This window comes from Chelon labrosus (genome assembly GCF_963514085.1).
Source record: "Chelon labrosus genome assembly, chromosome: 9".
Lineage (NCBI taxonomy): Eukaryota > Metazoa > Chordata > Actinopteri > Mugiliformes > Mugilidae > Chelon > Chelon labrosus.
In genome coordinates, this window is record NC_140359.1 from 21,168,645 (window position 1) to 21,193,662 (window position 25,018).

At 43.2% G+C, this 25,018-nt stretch overlaps 1 protein-coding gene across 1 annotated transcript in view; it reads right to left on the reverse strand.

The window, feature by feature from the left end:
* Window positions 1–24,374, reverse strand: part of dnah10 (dynein axonemal heavy chain 10) — a gene marked incomplete at its 5' end in the record, with an annotated part of 30,619 nt that extends 6,245 nt beyond the window's left edge. The window contains 56 exons of the mRNA XM_084551788.1: window positions 69–250; window positions 369–537; window positions 630–791; window positions 8,057–8,254; window positions 8,396–8,476; window positions 8,558–8,761; window positions 8,850–9,021; window positions 9,298–9,486; window positions 9,571–9,738; window positions 9,883–9,976; window positions 10,061–10,233; window positions 10,328–10,588; window positions 10,674–10,826; window positions 10,911–11,056; window positions 11,171–11,290; window positions 11,473–11,689; window positions 11,836–11,967; window positions 12,056–12,178; window positions 12,281–12,416; window positions 12,495–12,653; window positions 12,730–12,848; window positions 12,982–13,173; window positions 13,506–13,652; window positions 13,830–14,018; window positions 14,153–14,305; window positions 14,397–14,531; window positions 14,628–14,811; window positions 14,910–15,179; window positions 15,280–15,503; window positions 15,628–15,861; window positions 15,953–16,075; window positions 16,164–16,397; window positions 16,492–16,648; window positions 16,877–17,088; window positions 17,195–17,373; window positions 17,471–17,573; window positions 17,690–17,806; window positions 17,889–18,047; window positions 18,137–18,610; window positions 18,734–18,890; window positions 18,997–19,204; window positions 19,309–19,473; window positions 19,557–19,763; window positions 19,811–19,868; window positions 19,932–19,977; window positions 20,010–20,248; window positions 20,356–20,583; window positions 20,693–20,899; window positions 21,061–21,255; window positions 21,377–21,575; window positions 21,698–21,888; window positions 22,051–22,281; window positions 22,529–22,686; window positions 22,909–23,122; window positions 23,266–23,381; window positions 24,143–24,374. Coding sequence (XP_084407914.1) covers window positions 69–250; window positions 369–537; window positions 630–791; window positions 8,057–8,254; window positions 8,396–8,476; window positions 8,558–8,761; window positions 8,850–9,021; window positions 9,298–9,486; window positions 9,571–9,738; window positions 9,883–9,976; window positions 10,061–10,233; window positions 10,328–10,588; window positions 10,674–10,826; window positions 10,911–11,056; window positions 11,171–11,290; window positions 11,473–11,689; window positions 11,836–11,967; window positions 12,056–12,178; window positions 12,281–12,416; window positions 12,495–12,653; window positions 12,730–12,848; window positions 12,982–13,173; window positions 13,506–13,652; window positions 13,830–14,018; window positions 14,153–14,305; window positions 14,397–14,531; window positions 14,628–14,811; window positions 14,910–15,179; window positions 15,280–15,503; window positions 15,628–15,861; window positions 15,953–16,075; window positions 16,164–16,397; window positions 16,492–16,648; window positions 16,877–17,088; window positions 17,195–17,373; window positions 17,471–17,573; window positions 17,690–17,806; window positions 17,889–18,047; window positions 18,137–18,610; window positions 18,734–18,890; window positions 18,997–19,204; window positions 19,309–19,473; window positions 19,557–19,763; window positions 19,811–19,868; window positions 19,932–19,977; window positions 20,010–20,248; window positions 20,356–20,583; window positions 20,693–20,899; window positions 21,061–21,255; window positions 21,377–21,575; window positions 21,698–21,888; window positions 22,051–22,281; window positions 22,529–22,686; window positions 22,909–23,122; window positions 23,266–23,381; window positions 24,143–24,374 — 9,895 coding nt within the window. The remainder of the gene's footprint in view (window positions 1–68; window positions 251–368; window positions 538–629; window positions 792–8,056; window positions 8,255–8,395; window positions 8,477–8,557; window positions 8,762–8,849; window positions 9,022–9,297; window positions 9,487–9,570; window positions 9,739–9,882; window positions 9,977–10,060; window positions 10,234–10,327; window positions 10,589–10,673; window positions 10,827–10,910; window positions 11,057–11,170; window positions 11,291–11,472; window positions 11,690–11,835; window positions 11,968–12,055; window positions 12,179–12,280; window positions 12,417–12,494; window positions 12,654–12,729; window positions 12,849–12,981; window positions 13,174–13,505; window positions 13,653–13,829; window positions 14,019–14,152; window positions 14,306–14,396; window positions 14,532–14,627; window positions 14,812–14,909; window positions 15,180–15,279; window positions 15,504–15,627; window positions 15,862–15,952; window positions 16,076–16,163; window positions 16,398–16,491; window positions 16,649–16,876; window positions 17,089–17,194; window positions 17,374–17,470; window positions 17,574–17,689; window positions 17,807–17,888; window positions 18,048–18,136; window positions 18,611–18,733; window positions 18,891–18,996; window positions 19,205–19,308; window positions 19,474–19,556; window positions 19,764–19,810; window positions 19,869–19,931; window positions 19,978–20,009; window positions 20,249–20,355; window positions 20,584–20,692; window positions 20,900–21,060; window positions 21,256–21,376; window positions 21,576–21,697; window positions 21,889–22,050; window positions 22,282–22,528; window positions 22,687–22,908; window positions 23,123–23,265; window positions 23,382–24,142) is intronic.
* Window positions 24,375–25,018: the final 644 nt, after the last annotated feature.

Consider the following 25,018-nt stretch of genomic DNA (forward strand, 5'->3'; position numbering starts at 1 on the left):
AAATATCACTACCAATGGGTTCTACTATTACTGTATTTGAGTTTCCATTGACCCTGCAGCCAACTTACCTTTGACAGCTTTGATTTGGTTGTTATTTATGGAATCACAGTCCATCTCTATCAACGAACGCAGGAAGTTGGCCTCTGACATCATCCCCTTGGCTAACTGCCAACTGATTTCTTTGTAGCTACGCAGTACCATGATGCACCCACAAACCAACTCCAAAGGTTTGGGTGGCTTGGCAAAAGATCTGCACAACGGACCAACGAGAAAAGTTTAGGTGAACGGCCTGGTGAATTTGGCTATCACAGTTAACTATTTCAACAAACAGAATGAAAATCATGTTCTGGGTAGAGAGGGAAGTTTACCGGACGTCAGTGATAGCAGATCTTTCCAGGTCTTTCAGAGCATTGCGAGCGGCCTCTAACGCTGTAAAAGCTTCAGAACTTTCAGCTTCTTTCTTCTCAAGAGCTATGGCTTTGTACTGCTCTTCAATCTCTTTGGCTTTATCGTCTGCCAGAGCTTTCTTTTCCTCAGCTAGAAGGGAAAGTGCAATTTGCAAAACTGTATTAAGTTTCAGAAGATTACAGTACATTGTTTATTAGGACCACAACTTAAGACATGCTGACCTATGCTTGTGTGTGAGACAAACTCATTTAGCAAGGCTTCACAAGCGGTGGACTTTTCAGTGAGGACCGCCTTCTGATCTTCCAGCTTGATATTCAGTTCTGCCAGCTGCTCAGTGGCTTCCTTCAGTTTATCCAAACCTCCCTCTAGACACTCGCACTGAGCTAGAGCAGAGGAGAAATGTCTTAAATCATCAAAACATATTTGTCATGGCCTCTCAGTGCAAAACTGCTTAATGCTATACTGCCCCCTGTGGAACAAAGAGTAAATGCAGTCTCCTATTTAGTTAAGTTTTACTTTCGGTTTTGAGAGCAGAGCACATGGCTGGTGCTGGAGACCATTTTCCCTGTCAGTGAGCTGTGAGAGGACTTTACTTTGGTTTTGAAGCTGCAGAAGACCATATCTGTAAGTTTTTATGTTTCATAAGTTCATAAATGAAGACTCCGTGTTACAATCATTTCCATTATCACTTTAACATTGTAACATTGTAATAATTTAGCCATGTAGCTCACATGTTGTTTTGATTCAGTGAAGGTCTCCTCCTTTTGTGCATATCAATATTGTGTGTACTTACCTTGTTTATTATGGCGATTTTCATGCTTATGTAACATAATTTACAATATTTGTATTTTTGGATTGTATTACAGTTTCACAATTTGTGACATCTTCAGTAAAGATCAGTGACAACGCCACAGTCCGGTCTATGAGTCTTTTTCTGAGGATTCTCAATTGTTTGGGCTAGCTGGATAACCACTTTGGTACAAGAGGGAGGCCAGTATAGTGAAAAGATACCTTCTCATCGCTTCTTCACGTAAGGACAGCCTGAGTCGGCTAAAGCACATTGCTCACAGACGACATCATTCAACGTCTCCAGTCTACATATAACATGGAAGATAAAACCCATAAGGAAGAGCCTGCACTGACAGTAGAGGCTCAAGTGCATCGTGATCAGGAAAAGGATGAACTAGAGGTGCGGTCTGAGTGTTCGCGTTCGTCACGATCATCCTCCAGCTCAAAGGTTAACTTAGCAGTAGCAACAGCTCGTGCTAAGGCAAAGGCAGCGGAGGCCAAAGCAGCCTTTGCTCAGAAAGAGGTTGAAATGAAAGTACGAAGAGCACGGATTGATGCAGAGTTAGCGGCAATGGAGGTTGAAAAGGAAAAAGAAGCAGCCCTTGCTGAAGCTGCTGCGTTGGAGGAAGCGTTAGAAGATAACAGTGATTACTTTCCAACATTAAGTGAATACAAAGCTCCTCCCCCTCAGCCAGAACTCAAAGCTTCTCAGCCTCAGCAGAAACAGCCTGACAAAGTTGATTACACAGAACAACATCCGAAGGTCAGTCTGAGGGAAGCCCTGGTCAAAGACGAGGAAGACATCGGCCCTGTGCCTCAGCCTATAGACCAGGCCACAGCAATACACCACGACCTGACCTTTCCCAGTAGCAGTCCAAGGAGGTCTGTCAGTAATCCATGGCACAGATATCGTCGTAGCCCAAACGTCAATGCTGACGCAGGAGTTGACCGGAGTTATGATCGTGGTGGTTTCAAGGACACTTCTGCTACTGCTGACTTGGCCAAGTTTCTCGCCAGAAGTCAACTTATCACCACAGGTCTGACCAAGTTCGATGATAAGGTGGAAAACTACTGGGCATGGAAGTCTTCATTTTCCAATGCTATCCAAGGTCTCGAGTTAACCGAAGCTGAGGAGCTAGACCTGCTAGTGAAATGGTTGGGGAGGGACTCCTCTGAGCATGTACGTCGGATCAAATCCGTCCACATCAGGAACCCCGCTGCTGGTCTGAGAATGGCGTGGGACCGTTTAGAGCAATGCTATGGGACACCTGAAGCCATAGAAAGCGCTCTTTTTGCCAGACTGGAGAGCTTCCCGAAGATATCCAGCAGAGATGTACAGAAACTTCGTGACCTGGCAGACCTGCTATTGGAGATAGAAGCAGCTAAGGAGGGTCACTTTCTACCTGGATTATCTTATCTGGACACAGCCAGAGGAATCCATCCCATCCTCGAAAAGCTTCCGTATAACCTGCAGGATAAATGGACATCTTATGGCTCCAAATATAAGGAACAGTACCAGGTATCATTCCCCCCATTCGTTGTGTTTTCCAAGTTCGTCTCCGACGAAGCCAAAGCCCGCAATGACCCGAGCTTCATCCTTCGTCCTTCCAGTCACACTCCCATCAGGAGAGAGCGTCCCGACGATGGCTACAGTCAAATAAGACACCGGGTCTCAGTTCACAGGACGCAGATATCACCTCCAGACCAGGAGAGTAACCGGTCTCCTACAAGACCAACTGCTGACCTACTTAAGAACTGTCCCATCCACAAGAAGCCGCATCCCTTCAGTAGGTGTAGAGGCTTTAGAGAGAAACCTCTTGAAGAAAGGAGACAGTACATTAAGGAGAATGCAATCTGTTTCCATTGTTGTGCATCCGCGGCCCACATAGCCAGGAACTGCAAAGCAGAAATCACATGCACTGAGTGTGGGAGTGACAGGCATGTTTCGGCCCTGCATCCAGGTCCTGCTCCCTGGAAACAAAAGCCACCCCAAGCTAACACAGACTATGGCGGGGAGGAGGAAGAGACAAAGGAGGAAGTGTCACCTAGGTGCACAGAGGTATGTGGAGAAGGAATGAGCTCACGTGCCTGCTCTAAGATCTGTTTGGTAAACGTGTACCCCAATGGTAGTCGCGACACAGCAAGGAGGATGTATGCCATCCTCGATGAGCAGAGTAATCGCTCTCTCGTGAGATCCGAGTTCTTCAGCATCTTCAACGATAACAGTGTTTGGTCTCCGTATACACTAAAAACATGCGCAGGCATCACCGAAACAGCTGGAAGAAGAGCATGTGGATACACTGTTGAGTCAATTGACCAGAAAATCAACTTGCAACTTCCTACTTTGGTTGAATGTGAGGAGATCCCAGACAACAGGTCAGAAATACCTACCCCCAACGCAGCTTCCCATCACAAGCATCTCAAAGCCATTGCAGGCGAGATCCCTCCTCTAGACCCTAATGCAAACATCCTGCTGCTGTTGGGGAGAGACATTCTCCGTGTCCATAAGGTGCGCAAGCAGATTAACGGTCCACACAACGCCCCATTTGCCCAGAAACTGGACCTGGGATGGGTGGTCATAGGGGACGTATGTCTTGGTAAAGCCCACAAGCCATCTACAGTGAGCAGCCTGAGGACGTGTGTCCTTGAGAGCGGCCGTCCAAGCTATCTGCCTCCCTGTGAAAGTCACCTTCAGGTAAAAGAAAACTTCAATTGGTTGGCTCATCAAACACTTCATCAAACACATCCCATCCCACTCAGCTCAAAGATACCCAAAGGAGAAGACATGGGTGAATCAGTCTTTGTGTGCACCAAGAACGACAGCAAGCTTGCTCCATCTATCGACGAACAGAGATTCATACAGATGATGGACAGAGAGGTTTTTCAGGACAGTGCAAACAGTTGGGTAGCTCCTCTGCCCTTTCGGATGCCTAGGAGACGGCTTCCTAATAACAGAGGATACGCTTACAAACGGCTCAAGACACTCTGCAACACTCTTGAGAAAAACCCTGAAATGAAGGAGCACTATTTGGACTTCATTCAAAAGATGTTGGATAATGAGCATGCAGAATTGGCCCCAGTGCTGCAAGATCACCAAGAGCGGTGGTACCTTCCGTCATTCGGTGTGTACCACCCCAGAAAGCCCGGCAAGATCCGCATCGTTTTCGATTCGAGCGCTCGTTACGATGGAGTCTCTCTAAACGACGTCCTCCTCACTGGACCGGATCTTAACAACAGCCTTCTGGGGGTACTAGTGAGGTTCAGGAAAGAACAGGTTGCCGTAACAGGGGACATTGAGCATATGTTCCACTGTTTCGTGGTGAAAGAGGAACACAGAAACTATTTACGTTTTTTGTGGTTCAGAAACAACGACATGAGCAGTGACATTGTGGACTACCGTATGAAAGTCCACGTCTTCGGTAACACTCCATCTCCAGCCGTCGCCATTTATGGCCTGAGGAGGGCTGCCAGAGAGGAAGAAGACAGCTATGGAAGTGATGTCAGGAAGTTCGTAGAAGAGGATTTCTACGTGGATGATGCATTGAAATCTTTTGCCACAGAGGCAGAGGCTATCTCTGTTCTCCAACGTGCTCGAGCAGCCCTTGCACTCTCCAACCTTCGGCTTCACAAGATAGCCTCTAACAGGACTGCTGTGATGGACGCCATTCCCATCGATGATCTTGCCAAGGACGTTCAAAATCTGGACCTGTCGAAGGATGAGCTGCCCTTACAGCGCAGCCTTGGTGTTTGTTGGAACCTCATCACAGACACGTTCACGTTCAGAGTTCTGGTCGATGATAAGCCATTCACACGTAGAGGCGTGCTTTCTGTGGTGAACAGTATTTTCGATCCTCTTGGGTTCATCGCGCCTGTCACAGTACAGGGCAGATTTCTTCTCAGGCAGCTGTCGCTGGAAGTGGGAGAATGGGACTCTCCTCTTCCTGATGATAAGAGAGCAGAATGGGAGAAATGGAAAGCTTCACTCCAGCATCTGCAGGAGCTGCAGATCCCCCGATGTTACTCCACTTTCTCCTCCGCCAATGCCAAGTCGGCAGAGCTGATCGTCTTTGCCGATGCTTCAGTCAAGGCAATCTCAGCTGTTGTTTACTTGAAGGTCACCAACCACGACAACAAGTCCAGCGTGGGATTTGTCTTTGGAAAATCGAAGCTCGCACCTGTGAGAGACACTACCATACCACGCCTCGAGCTCTGTGCCGCCGTCCTCGCGGTGGATATCGCAGAGTTCGTAGTGAGCGAGCTGCACTTGACGATTGACTCTGTCACATTTTTTACAGACAGCAGAATCGTTTTGGGCTACATACACAACGAGACAAGGAGGTTTCATGTGTATGTGGGTAACCGGATCGAACGGATTCGACAGTCGACGTCCCCAGAACAATGGAGATACGTTCCATCTGAGCAGAACCCTGCAGACCATGGGTCAAGGTCGGTCGCAGCTGCACTCCTTGCAAACACGACTTGGCTGACGGGGCCACCTTTCCTGTCAAAGCCTCTCGCTCCATCCTCACCGTCTGAGGTGTCATTTGACCTCGTCGATCCGACGGCAGACGCCGAAATACGTCCTGTAGCATCTGTGCACATCACCCAAGCTTCGAAAGGTCAGTTCAGAGTGGAGCGCTTTGAGCGTTTCTCAAGTTTACGATCACTCGTCAGAGCAGTTGCACATCTGAAGCACATTGCCCATTCCTTTGCCTATCCAACCGACGAGAACGGCTGTAAAGGGTGGCATCTATGCCGAAGAGGTTCTACTGTGGAGGGCCAAGAACAGGCTAAGAAGCTTGTGATCAAGAGTGTGCAGCATGAAGTTTATGCTGAAGAGATAAGATGCATCTTAGAGAAGAGAAACCTGCCGACACGCAGCAGTATCAGAGTCTTGAATCCAGTCATAGACAGTGATGGACTCCTTCGAGTAGGAGGACGCATATCTCATTCTCAGTTGACCTTAAGTGAGGTAAACCCCCTTATCATTCCCGGTCACCACTACCTTGCCACACTGATCATAAGACATCACCACGAGATGGTCAAACACCAAGGTAGGCATCTCACGGAGGGCGCCATCCGCACAGATGGGTTGTGGTTGGTTGGCGGGAAGAGACGCATCCAGAGCTTACTCTTTAAATGCGTCATCTGCAGGAAACTTCGGGGTAAGACGGGTCAACAGCAGATGTCACTTTTGCCAGCCGAGAGGCTGCAGGCAGCTCCCCCCTTCACTTATGTTGGGCTAGACGTCTTTGGACCGTGGGAAGTGTCTACGAGGCGCACGCGGGGCGGTCATGCAAACAGCAAGAGGTGGGCCGTGCTGTTCACATGTATGTGCGTGAGAGCAGTGCACATTGAAGTTGTCGAGTCCATGACCAGCTCCAGCTTCATCAATGCACTGAGGAGATTCTTCTCTCTTCGAGGTGCACCAAAACAGATCAGGTCAGATCAGGGTACTAATTTCATCGGTGCCTGTAAAGAGTTGGGGATGAGCGTACCCAACACACAACTGGACGAGTATCTCCAAGAACAGAAATGTAGCTGGATATTCAACCCCCCTCACTCGTCCCACATGGGAGGGGCATGGGAACGCCTCATCGGTGTGGCACGACGCATACTGGACTCCATGTTCTCACAGTTAAAGTCTCCTCATCTCACCCATGAGGTCCTCACCACACTTCTGGCAGAGGTGTGCGCCATCATGAATGCGAGGCCACTCGTGCCTGTTTCATCCGATCCAGAGTTCCCACTCGTGCTCACACCAGCTATGTTGTTGACGCAGAAGACGGGCACCGTCCCTCCTCCCCCCTGTGAGTTCGGTAAGGCAGAGCTACTGAGACAGCAGTGGAAGCAGGTTCAATCCCTCGCCGACACATTCTGGGAGAGGTGGCGTCGCGAATATCTCTCGACGCTGCAAACTAGAAGGAGGTGGCCGGACAAGAGACCTGACTTGAAGAAGGGTGACGTGGTCCTCATGAAGGATCTTCAAGTGGAAAGAAATGAATGGCCGATGGCCGTTGTGACAAAGACATTCCCAAGTGCAGATGGACATGTGAGAAAGGTGGAAGTGAGAGTCATCCGTCAAGGTGTACCTAAGGTTTTCTCCAGGCCTATCACGGAACTCATCCCCGTTTTATCTCCATCGTCCTCAGATGTCATAATTTAAGTGCCCATTGGGAGTTGTGACGTCCCCATGGACGCCAGGCGGGGAGTGTCATGGCCTCTCAGTGCAAAACTGCTTAATGCTATACTGCCCCCTGTGGAACAAAGAGTAAATGCAGTCTCCTATTTAGTTAAGTTTTACTTTCGGTTTTGAGAGCAGAGCACATGGCTGGTGCTGGAGACCATTTTCCCTGTCAGTGAGCTGTGAGAGGACTTTACTTTGGTTTTGAAGCTGCAGAAGACCATATCTGTAAGTTTTTATGTTTCATAAGTTCATAAATGAAGACTCCGTGTTACAATCATTTCCATTATCACTTTAACATTGTAACATTGTAATAATTTAGCCATGTAGCTCACATGTTGTTTTGATTCAGTGAAGGTCTCCTCCTTTTGTGCATATCAATATTGTGTGTACTTACCTTGTTTATTATGGCGATTTTCATGCTTATGTAACATAATTTACAATATTTGTATTTTTGGATTGTATTACAGTTTCACAATTTGTGACATCTTCAGTAAAGATCAGTGACAACGCCACAGTCCGGTCTATGAGTCTTTTTCTGAGGATTCTCAATTGTTTGGGCTAGCTGGATAACCACTTTGGTACAAGAGGGAGGCCAGTATAATATTAAAGCACAGTAGCTGCGAAGCAAACTCTAAGACTAAACACTAAGATATTAAATGTTTCTCTTCTCACCCAGGATATATTTGTCCTTTTCCTCCAAGAGATTAGAATATGTAGAGAGAAAGTCTAAGTAGTTCTTTGGACTAACACAGTTGCAGCGTCTGTGTTTTTGCTGTAATAGCTTGCTGTAGTGACTCACAGAGCTATGGACCATGCACACATGATCTATAATCGCTGCAGAGTGTGCCTCAGGAATCATTGGACTTTCACCTGTAAAAATTAGAAACAAAACATTGGGAATTCAGAAAACAAATTGTTGATCTCAACTAACTATAGTGAAGAAGGCCATTAAGTTGCTTTTTTCTATATTTCCATAACAAATGTATTAAAAAAAAAATAAAACACACACACCAAGGAAAGACTGAGCCACAGCAAGTAATGCTTCTGGAGGCCATGGCAGAAGCCAGTCTATCACAGTGTTGTTCATTAGTCCTGAGGGGAGAAAAAGCACAGAGTTAGCAAAACAAAGTCAGAAATTATATTACTCAAGTGAAGCCTGCACACAAAATTCACCTGGGAAGTTTCTGCATCGTGTCCTCATGGTGTCTCCCACTGGAGACATGCCTAAAACAATGTGTAGATTGTTGGCACTCTTGTTGACAAAGTACTTCCACACATTTTCTTTGGAAGGACTTGCTCCCATCTCAAGAGCCTCACTGTGCAGCTGGTTGATAACTGACTCCTTCTCATCATCAGGAAACAATGCAGGAACAATGCCTATAAGGAGAGTGCATGATCAGAGTAGAAGAGCTACTAAATAAGATGCAAATCAAGTATGAGAGAGGAGGTTAAAGTGATATCCCACCTGAGGTGAGCATGTTGTTAATGAGTTCAAAGAAGCCTTCATCAGCAACATGAGCATCAGTAAAGAGGAACACTGTCTTCTTATTTTCAATGCCAAGCTTCAAGTACAGTGTTTTCAGGTCTTCCCGGAAGTTAGACTCACTGTATCCTCTGTTCACTGTAATCTCAAACACCTGAGACAAGCAGATTTAATTACTGAGATTTTCTAGAAAATACAGTTTGAGGCTGCCTCATTTTGTAATTCCTATTTTCTATCTATTTCACATTTAGTAGCATTACAGTTGGAAGGCCGCTGTTTTCACACTGTAGTCTATAAAGTCTACATCCTGCTTTAACTATAATGTTACCATATATGACATTTATTCTTCATAAAAGCTTAAAGAAATTAACATATTTGTAAAATTTGTATGTTACAGTCATTTTCCACAATCTTGAAATGTTATTACAACCTCACAGCCGGCAGTGAAGGCAGCGAGCTTTGTGAGGGACCGCTTGCCAGAGCCCCCGACACCAACGAGCAGTGCATGGCCGCCATCAGTACGTATGATCCGATGCACACGGGTCAGATGTTCCAGGGCATCATCAAACAGTACAAGATTCATCCGGGACTTTGTCTCATTGTACTCCTCGAGGATCTCCTGCAGAATGAAAAAACAACAACACAGAGCATAAGACTGATGCCACCATCATTGTTAATAACCCTGTTAATGATTTGACAATACCTGAAACAGGGCTTTTGAAGCGTCATAGTCTTGTATGTCCCCATAGACCCTTGGTTCTGTCTCACTGAGGGCTGTTGTGTAGTCCCCAAAAATAATTGGATCCTTCAAGACTGCCTCCCTGTCTGATGTGAAATGCTCCTCAATTAGGTTTTTTATGTGGCCTTGTACCTGGTGGCAGATCAACATTACAGCACTAAAAACACAAAAAAAAATATATACAGCAGATTTTGAGTCTACAAGTGTTGGAAGAGCAGTTACATATACTGTATTTGTTCTAGTCAAGTATCTATTACTTCAGATAGTAATGATTACCAGAGCTTTGTCAGTTTCATCAATGAGTCTGTCATGGAAGATTCTCAGGCATTCATTTCTCCAGACACGCACAAACTGGGTGACAGTCAAAAACCTGTTAGAGAGAAATTGGGGAATGTAAAGACATTTAGAAACATGCATCTCTATTAATCTGTCAGCAGAGTGAATTTTATTAGACCTGTCAGGTTTGGTGAGGGTGAGTCCATTGAAGACTCTTGACAGATCCCTCATGTTGAAGATGTAGTGGAACTTGGAGGGAGTGGGCAGTATTTCTTTGATGATGATGTTGTAGAGTTCCAGTGTACAGAAGGTGATTTTATCGCAAACGTTCTGTATGGCATCCTCAAATGGCTAAAATATAAATGTTTCATAAATGTTATTACTTCTCAGTGACGTGGGTAGTAAAGATAACAGGTTCTAATTTATGTGGGAAAGAAATAATCACCAAGGTGTGGCCTTTGATAATGGATGAATAGATGAGGTGGAGGGACTCCACTGAAGGAAAAGGCGTTCTGAAGACACTGAAGAGTGAGATGAAGCGAGGATCCACCTCATTCCTTCCACCTCCTGCCTTTCCCATGGCAGCAATAAAATCAAGATCTTTGAGGATTTTATAGCTCAGCTCCTTTTCTCTGTCATAGATGCCTCCTCGGTCCAACAGCAGCTTCAGAAGCGCAATAGGCTGTTGGGTGCCGTACTTATCCACCTGAACAAATGTATTTCAAACATACAAGTCTATTACTAAATCATAGTAAAGTGAAGTGACTTGTTTGTAAGTTTGGATGATGTACCTTTGGAATATTTAAGTCATCCAAAAAGACCAGCAGTCTCTTCCCCATAGGAGGGCCATAGGTCTCTTTGGTCCTTTTCCCTACATTAGCCTCCAAGTTTCTCTGAAGGTCCATTGAAGTGGTTGTGGATGAGAAGTTGATGATCAGAGTATTCTAGAAACAGAAACAAAGTCATCTAAAGTAAAGTAACACAAGACACGTGCACATAGTATATGCATTGTTGGCTTTTGAATTTACCCTTGTGTCTGCATTAACATTCTTCAGAAAGTTATGAATGGTGGCTGTCTTGGAAGCACCTGACTCTCCAACCAGCAGCACCGGTCTTTGTATCTTCACCATCTGTTTCAGGATCCAGCTGGTTCTTGTGGTGTCAGTAGTTGGCACTAAAGCAAAGATGGAGAAGGAATCAAGGCCAAAAGTTTAAAACCTTATGCGTGTACTGTATTCACACTTAATTTCTCCTCTCTTCACATCTCACAGGAATGAATGACGATTACCTAGGATATCAGCAAACTTCATTTCAGGGTTGTGAATGTATTTGGCAACCAGTGAACTCCATGGAAGCCACTTCTCTTGTATTCCATCAAAATGGAAGTCATACAAAGTTGGGAGGTAACCTGTATGGGAAGAATACACTGTAAAATTAGGTTTGTTGTCATCGTGGTAGTTATTCAACCAATAATGAGGAATAACCTACTGTATATTAACTGTAATAATTAAATTAAAAGTGGACACGGTCATAATCTTACAGATGTATGATAATTTAATCATAATCTATGGACAAATTCTTGGTTTTTACCTGGGATCTCACCGGGTCCAGCCAGGGCTGTTTCATCTTGTACTATGGTCAAGCAGGAAACTCTTTTAATGAACTCATCAAACTTGATCCTACAACTCTCCAGCAATGTGGCCCCTAGTGAACAGTACAGAGCTTCCAGAAAGAGACACTCCAGGGCTTCAGCACTGCTGCTCTTGCTCTCAAGCAGCGCATCCAGTATCAAGCACAACTGTGTCACCTGAACACACCGTTGCCAAAAAAAAAAAGAAAAAGCACAATTAATTCAAGAAGTATGTCGCTGTACCATAATTCTTTCCACTCTTTCTGCTTAAATGCACCTCTGTGGGTACTGGATTATATTTGCCACTGATGAGATTAACATACCATATTCACAGATGTCTGAGGAACAACAGTCTTCAGTCTTTGGCCCTGTTTGCCATCGACAATACCATTCACAATCATGTCAACAGAGCTGTGCACATATTTCTCAAATAGTCTGTTCAGGTCTTCTTGCTCCTTGAAAAACAAAAAGCAAAGGCATTGTTGGATTAACAAATTCTAAACATGTACAATTATGAAACAGTGAATGCATTCTTTTTTATACCTTCTTAGGTCTGCTTTGAAGCCATCTCTTCCAGTATGGGGCATATCGCAGGTTTTGGGGGTCAATATAAACTATCCCGCAGCGGGAAACAGTAACAGGGGAAGCATACTGCAAATCTCCAACCTGTGACAGCAAAGTTTTCTTAAAGTATACTTTCAAGGTTACTTTGCAGAGAAGTGCATGGAAGGGTATTCCGATAAGAGCAACCTCAAAATTGAGACATACCTCAAACAGGAGGGCACAGTGACTTCGCAAACGAATCCTTTCTCCGTTGGCTAGAGTGAGGAGTTTGTTGTCATCCATCACTGAGTTCATATTCTCGACCCACAGAGTATCCACATCCCCATCAAATAGGATGTACCTGTGAGTCAAAGGTCATGTCTGCATGTAGTATTTCACAACAACTGACTGATTAAAATGTCTCCTTTGACAGTTTTACCTCCGCTCATGTTTGTCAGAAGGCTTATTGATGTCACGGAAGATGTTGGATAAGATCCCATCAGTCCAGTCATGAGTGTCAGGATCCAGAACGCCATAAAGTTCAATGACATTCATGGCTTTAGGGTTCAGCGGATATAGCTTGGTTTGCAATCCCAGTCTGAAAATTGACAAAAAATGATGGGTTACTACTATCCACACAAACGTTCAGGAAGGTGATGTAAAATTATACTCACTTGCTCTGAGCTTGACATAATGTATTTATCACAACTGATTTGCCTCCACCAGTTGGGCCGACAACCATAGTAGCGTGCTTGCTCATCATTGTCTCATACATCTGCACCACTTTATCTACCTGAAACCGCAGATGGGACAAAGAGTAAGGTATATCATCAATGACATGCAAGTCTTTAAATTCAGTAATCATTAAGTAATGTAATAAAGGCAGTATCTCAAAGGATCACGTCTAGGAAACACTGATGAAACACCTGGTCAGGCAGTACGACATATTTGTTCTCTTGCAGGATCTGTTCCACAGCATCACTGATGTTGGGATCCTGAACACGAGGACAGTCCAGACCAGGAAACAGGTCTGAAATCAGCCCGAGGAACACGGGGACATCCTCAGATACAAGCTTTGGCAGGTTCATGTCCTTCAGAGCACGCATCAACAGCACATCCTGTGGAGCAGAAAGAGAAATACCGCAAATAAGTGAGAAGAAAATCATGTTCCTAAAGATTAAACAAGAAAATATTTCAAGACTGAAACATTTTTAAACACTACTTCTGTCAGCAAAAAACATTCACCCATGTGGAGGATTGTTTAACAAGAATATTTTTTTTTCAGTCCAACTAGACACCATTACTGGAAGAACTCTAACACCTATAACAGGAAACCTACATTTTCCCATCAGCAGCTAACCCTCAGTTTATACTGGAGTTACAAACAACTACTTAATATTGCTATTCACTACATTAAATTGAAACATGTAAACTGTTCTTGGGTCTCTACCTCACTGAGGGACTCTGAGTCTTTCTTCAGCTGTCCAGCCATTACAAGGACAGACTTCAGAGCTCGCAGGCCAAAGTCATAATGTGGCTGCTTGGACAGCTGCTCACAAGCCAGTTTATACAGTACTGTCATCTTCTTTGCCAGAACCTGAAAGGAATAGAAGAGAAGAAATACAATTACGAGAAAAAATTTTCATGCAGTTGTCACTAGCTGAGAACACTAATACAAATTATTATGGCAATGCATGTAGATGGTTCATTATACACTCCTCAGGATGACAGTGTAAGCAAATAACAGTGCAGTTTGTGTTTGAGTGTGCATCACCTTGGCTGTTAGAAAGCCCTCAGAGAAGAGGATAATCTCACAAATCTGCTGCAAGTCGGGCACAATGACCACCACAGGCCTGAAGAGGACTTTGACTGAATCTGGGAGCTCTGTACATTGTGGGTAACCAGGGTTCATAGTGATGAAAATCCCCATGCGGTCATCCAAGCTGATCTCTTGTCCTTCAAACTGATTTGCATAGTGAGAAGGAGGTTGAGTGGAGGGAGACACAGAGAAAATATCATTGAAAATATATAATTATAATAGACTGAATTGTTTTCCGTGTACTAATTACTGATCCTGTATGACTACAAGAGACTTACATTAAACCTTTTGCAGTGTAGAATGAGAGCATTGCGGATAGTCTGGATGTGGGAGGCGATAACTGACAACACTGAAGAATCGATACGGTTTAATCTGTCAAAGCAGCCCCAAGCTCCACACTGGGCAAGGCCAGAGAAGATCTTACCCACGGCCTGAAAACAAAGAGTAAAGGGATTAAAGTAAAAGGTTTCTGACAGAGGATGATACTGCGTTTTTCCTGCATGAGTGTCATGGTTTGCTTACCATGTGATTCATGCCCTCGGTGCAGCTTGTAACCACACAGAGTAGGCCTAAGGCTTTAGCCAGATCTTTGGTGGTCTCTGTCTTTCCTGTGCCAGCTGGTCCAGCAAGAGCTCCACCCAGGTACATTGAAAGGGCCTTCATTGCAAATACACACACATTAACAGATACTGTATTGTCAGAACAACCTGATAAATTAATGAATATGTTCCGAATATGCAAAGTTGCTCAGACCTGAGTGAGGGTGAGGTAGATCCGGTCTGTCATTGGGGTTATAACCAGTCTACCATTCAACCCCATATATTCATAGCCATACGAGAAGGAAGCAGCACACTGGCGCACAAACAGGTTGTCCTGCCCACGAACCCAGTAGAATCTCAGTTGGCTTTCCCACTCAAATCCTTGTGGATCCGTTAAACTGGAAAGAGATTGGCATTTTGTTTTATGTTTTTGCTATCATCACTAGAAAGTAAACTGTCACGTTCAAATGAAAATGTTAAACCTGCAAAGGTTTACCTGTTTTGTATAAGGCTGTCAACAATGTCTCTTGCATGGACATCTATGATAAGCACTGTGTTCAACTTTCTTCTGTCATTTTTCTTCATAGGCTGAGTAATGCGTGTTACCAGTTCATTAATCTGCTGGTGCATTTTTTCAGCATAGTTCTTGAATGCATGCTTGTCTCCTTTCTTCACATTTTTAAAGACATCCTCTACCTCCCAGGTCCACCACACTTGGTTTGCAGCCAGCACCACCATGCCCTGATACTGGAACATCCAATCCACCCTGAGAAACACGAGAACAATGGGACAAATTTGCTCTAGCCCATTTGCACATACAAACATTGACCATAGCTCACACACACACACATCATATGTACACACACCTACTCCTGTCTTGACAGTAATGGAAGATTGCCTCCTTGGTGATGAGTCTGTTAGTCTTCCTCATTTCCAGTAGTACCCCCATCATCCACTCTTCTGCTCTGCCCTCCACTGGCACAGGCTTCCTCAGCTCCATCACCTCACCCTCAGCGGACACCATAGCTCCAACTACTGTATCCCCATGGCTTTCCACATCGAATCTCAGAGACGCTATGTTGTCATACATCTTGAGCAAAAAAGAATAGAAAAATATCAAAGTGTCAATTCACACATGGCAAGCACAGATCCTGTAAAAGAAGAATCATTATCATTATTCATTATACTCCTCTATTGTTTGTAGTTGTAGATACCTTAATCATGTGCTCCTGGACACAGGCAGGATCACTACTCCCCAAAATGATGAGCAGTTCATCATCAGAAATGAAGAAGAAGCGAGGAAATGCATTCCGCTTGGAGTCCAGGTAGTCATTAAGACTCTTCTGGCACCGCTCTAGGCCATCACTCAGGGCCTGCAGGTCCATTAGTCGGTTGGGACTGAGGCAACACTGCTTAATGTTTGGACCCTTTACTGTGTCACTCATTAACTATAGAAAAAGAAGGAAATGACATTACTTTGACATGTCCAGTAATTGGATAACTTTGCTTTCATCAAGCTAATATTATTACTACACTCACAGTTTTAAATTCTTTGTGTATGTTGTCAAATTTCTTAGCATCCTCAGGCAACTCTGAGCGAATGTCTCCACCAATGAATATGCTCCCCAAGTACATCCATTTTCGTTGAACCAGCAACCATACCTGTGAAAGAAAGATAAAAATATTTTTTTTATTAAGGACTTTGTGGGCCAGCTTACGTGCTATGGGGACTAACTGTTCTCTAACTGACCTCTATTGTCTCACTGATAAGAGACAAATCCTTTTCCCACTGCCGTATGGTGCCAAGGAAGGGCCCAACAAAACGGCTGCCAGCCATGCTCTGTAAGTTCATGAGATCGTTGTCCACATTCAGTAGGATCTCATCCACTGCACCCAGAATGGAACAATGTTCCTGAGTGCCTTGAAAGTAGGGCTGCAGACTGAATGTCATGTTTTCCCAGGTCTCTACCACCTCCTTCACTCCCTGGAAGCACAAACACAGATAAATATTTAGGATTTCAGAGATAACTACTAACTCCAGTTAGAGATACGTGTAATCCAAATAGTGTGAAACTTGCCTTTTCAATACTGAGCTCCATCACAGCAGTGTTGACAATGTCACTTATGACATTTACATATTTGTGCAACTCCATCGCAAACATATTCTCCAGGGTGACGCTGTCGGTGTTCATCTCAAAGCTTGTGCCAGTCCTTTCCATCAGCTCCTTCCAGTGCCTGAAGGACATTAACGTGTTCGTTTTCATTCAGTGTTTCATTTGATCTTAATACAGTTGTACACAGCATATATATACTTAGTATTTCATACTGTTTTTATTCATGATCACATGTGAGTTAAAATGTTAAAACCAACTGACGGAAAAAAAGAATGAATTTATTAATAATCTGCAGTTTGATTTGAGTGTCAGATTAATTCCAGATACTGGTATGAATCTTCAGACTGACCTGTCTCTGAGGGCCTCATTCTTTAGGTCCTGCAGAAGAGGCAAAGACTCCCTAAACTCTTTCATGTGTCCTTCTAGGTAGAAGGCCACAGACAACACCTGTGCATCTTTGGGCAGCTGCCTCAGCCTCCTGAGGAAACCTTCAATACCTTCTTGTAGCAGCTGGATGTTCAAATCTGCCCACAAGATCTGAGACCACTCAGTCTTTGCATCCTGACAGATGTAAGAACACATGATACACAGGAAACCTTTGAGTAGATGTTTGTGTAAAATCCCACAATGCAATTTCAATTTTAAACTAACAGCCACCGTATCACACCTTCTGAGCTTTATACAGATCATATATCAGTCTCAAGCCATTCATGTCCTTCTGTATGCTGATAATCTCTGGATACACAGTGATTGGTAGGTCCAGCAGCTTCTCAGCATTAGTAAGCTCCTGGCGTTCTGCCACTAACTTGGCGAGGTCTGCCTCATATTTTACTATAATGGCCAGTCCTGCAAAGACCAAACGAGAGAGTGATTGCTTTATTACATTTAAACACTGACAATATATTATTGTTTCACTAAAGTCACAATCCAAGAACGCAAGTACCTTTCTCCAAATCATTCCCCACAGCACCAGGACCATGCATGCTGAAACTTTCAGCAAAGATGGACAACTCTTGTTTAAACTCTTCAACCTTCTCCTTTGTAATCTGTGAGTGATGTGATGAGAGAATAGAGAGTATAGGAACTGTAAATATATATTTCTAAAATCAAAAATAGTTTTCTTTTCTTTTTTTATGCAGATTATTTGTGCTTGATGTCTTACCACAGTAAATGATTTCTTGACATCAGCCAGACTCCGATCCACTTGTATGGATTCTGTAAACTGGTCACTCCACATCTGGCCAATATTAGCCACCAGCTGCAGTTCGTCCTCTGCAGCCTAGAGCAGATAAAAACCATAAACTTGTGAGAAACAACCTCAAGTTTGTATTAAATACAGTGTAACATTAAAGACACACTACCTCAACTTTGTACATGGCCAGCGTTCGGTATCGTTCCTGAATGTCAGTGAATCTCAGCTCCACATTACAAGCCATGTCCCTGATGTCTGAGATGGTGCCAAGGACAGATCTCAAGTCTTCAAAAGTGTCTGGGTGCTGTTTCAGCTTCCTAGAGAGTTGCTGGTGAATAAAATAATCGGAAAGATAAAACACATATTGATCTAAAGAATATTTACTATAAAAAATTACTGTGTATCGTGATTCAGTACCGTGAGCTCATCTCTCAAGTTGAAGAGATCCTCCTTGGCAGGCTTGATAAGGAAGCCACCTAGGGAAGTGATCCAGGCCTCAGCAATCTTTTGCACTGTATGCGCCAGAGGCTCCAGGTTTAGATAGATGGCATGCTCATTCTTAAACAGAGGCTCCAGCATAACTTCCCGGCGGATCCCAGTAAGGAACTGCAGCTTATCATCATACATGACACAGGATGGTTTGTTTGCAGCAAACTTTTCATTGACAATGGTTTTGTCACTTTCCCAAAGAGGCCGATAACGTTTCCAGTGTTTAAGGTACCGATCCACGGAGACAAGAAGCCGCTGGATGTTCTGGGACACTGTCATGGCACACTCATTTATCTGAGAATGCTGCCACACTTCACTGAAGAAGCTAAATATCACCACCTCACCTTCCACGTGTTGTGGAGGGCACTTAATGCAGGTCCCATGCATCCAACGCACAAAATGCTTAAACACAGAGATGAGGACAGAGTCAAGTCACTTCATCAGCATTGGATTACAATTGTTTTTGTTTTTTTGCTTTTTAAATGCAGTGATACATAAGTAAAGAAATAATTGTGATCTTCCCACCTTGGTGCTCTCTACACAGTCTTTGATCAATTGCATGATCAGCCCGTAAATCTCATTGCTTCGGGGCTGCAACACTATCTTAGGGGCAGATAGAATGGCATCAATTTGGAAAAGAGCAGTACTTCCCATCAGCGCCATGTTGAGGGCCTGAAGGTTCCTGAGTGTGAAGGTCAACACAAAAGATGTTACAATTAAGACTGATGTACATTACGGAAGGGAAGTTATTATTACTACGCACAAGGCAAATAAAATCATATAATTACCTCAGCACCATCTTTATAAGGGAGTCTAGCACCTTGCGTTCCCAGTACATGTAGTAATTTGCCATACATTTGGCTTTGCCACTGCTGGTCTCTGTGATCAAAAATTCTGTCTTAGTGAGGAGGGATCCAATGTCTGCATACTTCCTGCTCAGCACAGTCATACTCCTGGCCCGTTCTTGCTCAATGCTTTCACAGAACTCCTTGACACCTTAAAAGATGGAATGCAATTACTGTAGGTGAATGAAAATACGTCTGAAGTTTTATATCTTTTTAAGGAACAATAAATATTTATTATCTTTGTCATAAGTCTACCTGGTAAGTCATTCGATTTATCTGATACCACGAATTTCAGTAAGTTGGCAGATGCCATGGATTGCAACTTAGAATCGATGTCCTTCTCGTTGTTGTGAATCTGACTGACAAGTGACTCAAACTTAGAGATAGTCTGAAGGCCTCGGCTGATGAAGTCGGGGATCCCTAAAACCCAAACACATTTCAATTTCATAAGATCACAAGTGTGCATGTGTCAGATTACATTTCAGCTCCTGTTAGCACAGTACCTAAGGAATTCCAGTTGAGTCTTTTGCATCCAAAATGCATCTCTTTTCTGACTGCTTCAATCTGTGGAGCCAGCATACAGATATGTGCCTCACTCAGGCCGTCCATTATAGAGTGGTAGCAGTAGACAACCTTCTTCAGGTCATCGACATAACTAAAATAAAGGTTGAAACAGGCCGGAGAGTCAGAGATTAAATTAATCTGTCGTTCTGAGGTTTACTATAGACTCTTTATAAAGTTGCTAGTAAGACATCACCTCCTGAATTCGCGTTGTCGTAGAGCAACGCTTTCAGCCAGTTCAGGCACAGAGAAATCTAGAGACACAAGGTCTTTCGTCTCATCAATTATTTCATTGATCTGTGGAGCAAAGTTCACACAGTATAGCACATTCCTCCGTACACTTCTTTCAGCTGGTGGTGCATCCTTAAAATAAGAGCAAGAATTTTTATGAATACAGAGTGGTAGAGAGAGTAAAAACTGTATTTTTGCACAATACTAAATGAGTAACAGTTATAAGCAGACAGACAGAGATACATACCACATCTGCCTGCATTGGGTTTTCACTGATCATGACCAGCAGGGATTTTTTCATTAGAAGTGGCAAGATGTTTTCCGTCTCTTCCATCCAGTGCTGATACTTCTTCACTTCATAGTCCTTGAACTTCCCTGCCATTTCCACATACTTGTCCTTGGCCTGAGCAGAATGCAACAAAAGTCATTTCAATAACATGTTGGCGTTAAAACACTCGAACACATACACTAACCTTCAGCGTAGAGTTGTGTGACAGTGAAATAACTCACCGCTTTGAAGTGTTCGTTCTCCAGCATCTCTGGCACTTTCAAGAAGGGAAGGATGGTTTGTTTGATGCGACGGAAAAGATATTGAGCCCATCTGATGGCTCCAGCCACAGGAGGGTCACTCTTATATAAGGGCGGTTTGTCTTTCTCTGCCTCAAAGATTTCATTTATGCTGTCCACCTGCAACAACAATAAAAAGCCTTGCTTGTGCTTCTGGTACACCATGTTAATCTATTTAAAGTAATAATAATACAGTTGTACAGCAGCTATATAAAATGAACAGGCAATATTTGTATAGTTGTAGTTACACTAATTGAAATTTAACAGTCAAAAATCAAACAGCACTTTTTCTTGATTTTACAGCACAGCACAGTACCTCTTTGCAATACTGGGCCACAATGTCATTAAACTTCATTTTCAGATGGTTGTTGATAGCTTTTCTGGAGCGGATGGGTTTGAATTTCAGCACCATCTCTAAGGCAGCAGTTGAGGAACGCAGTGTCTTAAAACACTGATCAATTAAGGTGATGGCCTCTTCCTCAATAGCCTGAGCAGACAGGTAAAGAATGAATCAGAAAAAAAAAAAAATAATGCAATTTTATTGTTGTAAATGCACATTTAACTATGGTAGTGCATGTTATGACAATGCAAAATTAATTTATGTTGTTTCAGAACATTTTAACTGCATTGTAAATCTCCTAAACCCACCTGAACCGTAGTGTTGAAGTCTTGCATGATCACTTTCCAGCTGCTCATCTTACAGATGTCGAAAAGATCAAATCCAAATTTCTCAATTGGCACGACCAGACTATCCACCCTGCGCAGCACTTCATCGATGCATTTTGGGTCACCAGTCACACCCTTTAGCTCAGGGCCGAAGATGTTATAGAACTCCTCCAAAGTCTGTGCAGAACAAATCCAAGTGAATTGTTTCAACAAACACTGAGCTTTGTTTTTATAAATTTGCATGTTCAGTTACTGAGTGAGAGGTCCGTGTGTATGAAGTATGTGTTCATACACTGACCTGCAAAACAGTATACAGGTCCTGGCAAACTGAAGCCATGTAATCGGTCCTCTCAAACAGTTTCTTGCGGTCAAACTCCCAGCGGGGTCCTCTGCCCATCTCTTCAATTTCAGAGCGCACCTCAAAGTAGGACAACTTCCACTGATCCAGAACCTGCTTGGCTTCATACACCATCAGTTTGTCCTCTTCCCTATTATCTCTGTCAACACATTTTTAAGGTATACTGAAGCAATCAAATCTATGAACACATTTTGTTAAATGTTAATACTTTTTTTTGTAACTAAAACTGGATGTCCTGTGTCTTAATGTATCCACACATACTTGAAAATTCTGCAGACATGAATTCCTCCAGCCACGCGGTCACAGAGCTGCCAGGCAATACGTTCCATTAGGGGGACCATGAGTTCATTTGTGTTATAGTGGCAAGAGGTCATCCACACGATTTCCAAACTCTCCATCAGCGGGGGAATGTTCTCTAGGATCATACCAAAACTTGCTCCAGTGGCCAGATTCTACAACAGAAAAAAGCAACTTTGATAGGTCAGTATTTTTAAAAAAACACCCAAAGCAAATGTGATATATGTAACTACCAGCTCTTGGTAGTTATCTTATTCATTATTAACAAGACAGAGTCAGTCAGTCTAAAGAGTATTCCGCAATAGCGCATTTCTCACCATGAAGTGTCGTTCCAGTATCTTTAGAAAGCGCAGGTTATCGTCTGACTCCAAACGATATTTGTTAAGTTCAGAGACTGTTGCTTCCAGAGTCTGAACAATGCCTGGATCAGCTTTGGTCATCACCTTCAAGATCTTCTCTACCACAGGCTGCTTGAGCTTCTCGCTCAGAGCACTCAGCACAGATGCGCGCTCCTGCCAAAGTGCTATCTCGGCCAAAGGGCTGGGTGCCTGGTGGAAAATAATGGAAAGCGAATGCTTCACTCTGTTCTGGATCTCACTGTGTTTTATGCATTCTGAACTTTACTGAATATTTTCATTTTGAACAGACAAATTCAATTTATTGATCATATTTCAGACATTTCAGGAGCAACTACACATGTGAGTGAATAAATACTGGGCTTTACCCCAAGTCCTTCAGCTGAAGCATTTTAAGTCTACCTGGGTTCAACCTTAGAACATGGGAAAAGTCACAAACCGTTGGCTTTTTGTTTTGCTGCTCCTCAATAACAGTAGTAATCTGAATCTGCCAATTCATGACACACTGCTCCAACTTCTCTACCATCTCAGGATTAGAAAGCAATACGTCCACCTCCGGCTCCAGGTCTAGCTCAGGGATGTGCAGTGAAATCTTATCTGTGACAAAAGAGCTTTATTTTGGATTGTAAACCTCATTATGAAATAAAATGAATCTTAAGGCTGTTAAGTATAATCACGACTATCCAACAGAAAGTGAGGGAAGAAATCAGGATTGTCAATTACTCAGCAGAGTTCAATAGAAAATATTCTTGCGTTATTAATACTCACATACTGATAAATTAAAAACAATGATCCCTTGCTACATCCAACAAAACAAACCTGCAATGTGAAGCTTGAGGAGAGTTGAGTTGACCACTCCCAAAAACTTGTGTGTCCTGTTGAGCAAGTCATCACGAAGCATGAATGGCTGACTTGGATTCACTTGACTTGCATCTTCAGCCTCTCCACTGATCTCCTTCAGAGGAGACTCTTCTTGATTTTGGTTACTTGCTCCAGCTTTTGTCCTCTGCGCTGTAAACAAGGGTATATAGACCTGGCAAGACACAGTGTGAAAGTGAAAGCACACATCTTGTACTCTCAATTTGTATTTTCTGCATTTCTACTGTTGTTGGTTGACGGCTTACCATTTGGGGTTGCTACTGAATTGCTTTTTTTTTAATCTTTTTATTTACTTACATGGACAAGTTTGTCCCGCAGCACCTGGAGGGGGTCTCCACTGTGCATTCCACTGTCAAACATCTTGGGCAGCAGTTTGTATGCCTCATTCATATCCGCAGGTATAACAACACTATCTGTATAAAACGCAAATAATAAGTGCATTAGTAGGTTCGAATATGTTCAGTCGTAATGATGCTGAACTGCCATCTCACCTTTTGTTCTCCTGAGAAAGTAGAAGACGAGAGACTTCAAAAATCTCTCTGGGTGATGGTTTACGGCTACATGCAGCTCAGTGTGATAGACCACTTTGACCTCGGTCCTCTGAAGACATCACAGCACAAATCCACTCATTAATTAATCAATTAAACATTGTTAAAATGATCCCAAACTCGATTTAAAAAACCCTGATCATTGTCTCCCTTTAGTGAGAGCTTACATCTACTCCACTTACCCTGAAAGGTTTGTTGTCAGGTTCTGTAAAGTCTTCATCTTGTGTGTCCTCTGAGGTTATAAACATTGTAGTTAGATACTCCACATGATAACAAAATAAAACACACAGAACAAGAGTTTATGCTCACTTTCTCCTGATTTCATTATTCTTTATTTATTGTCTCTTTATTGAGAAGTTTCTCAGTCATCCAGGTCATTGTATATGCAATAAACAAAGCTAAAGAAGCTAGGGGGGGTTGGGGTTTCTTTCCCTTTTTTATTGTAAAATATCGTATAGATATTAGTTGTCTAAAGAATTAAGAGAGAAAAAATCTTTAACAAGCAAAAATGTAACTGTCGTGTCAATAATAAGGGGAAAATGTCATTAAATTGAAGTGTTGCTAGCTCATATGCTATATTATATTTAAGGACTATCACGTGGGGGGACACATAAATGCTAGCTTACCGACAGGAACTTCAACTTCAACTTCTTCCTCTCTAATAGTTCTGAAAAACAAAAGAGTTGATGGCAAATCTTCCACGGGGCTGTCCAAATAAAAGACAATTTTGTCTTCCTCTTCTCCATCTTCCCGACTGAGAAGTTTATCGAAACAGTCGGGGTCGGAGCAGTTGCTTAAATTTAGACCAGCGGATACAACCTGTCGTATCCACTCCACTCGTAAATCGTCGTGGACCATATTTTTTTCTTTTCTTTTTTTTTTAGTTATCGCTAATAAACATTTGAATATAAATTTTTTCCCCAAAAAACATCACTTCTTTCTCGCTAGCATGCCGCCATTTGGAACTAAAACTATCCGAGCAAAATCGTTGGAAGGGCAACTGTTACACGTTGCCTTGGTAACCGTTAAACGTCTCGCGATTGCCTGGCCCCTGATGGAAGTACTGGGTCACGTGATCCCGGAGTGTTGACTAGAAGGCAGCTGCTACCAAAGGATAGATAATCCTAAATTTGGGGGAAAGATTGATTATTAAAGAATCAAATAATTATACACAACCACCTTGCTGGCCTAATACATATTTATAAGTTAGAGTAATTGCGTAAATGTTGCCCAACTTGAAAACTTACAGGACAGATTGCAGGCGTCATTACACAATCTGTCCAGCAGAGTGCGCACCATGATCACAATGGCTACATACACCGATCAGGCATAACATTATGACCACCTTCCTAAATATTGTGTAGGTCTCCCTTGTGCCTCCAAAACAGATGTGACTCATCAGAGAATGGACATGGGCCTTCTGAGGGTGTCCTGTGGTGTCTGGCAACAGGATGTTGTTAGTGGGGGCCTTTGGGTCCTATGGGTTGAGAGGTGGGACCTCT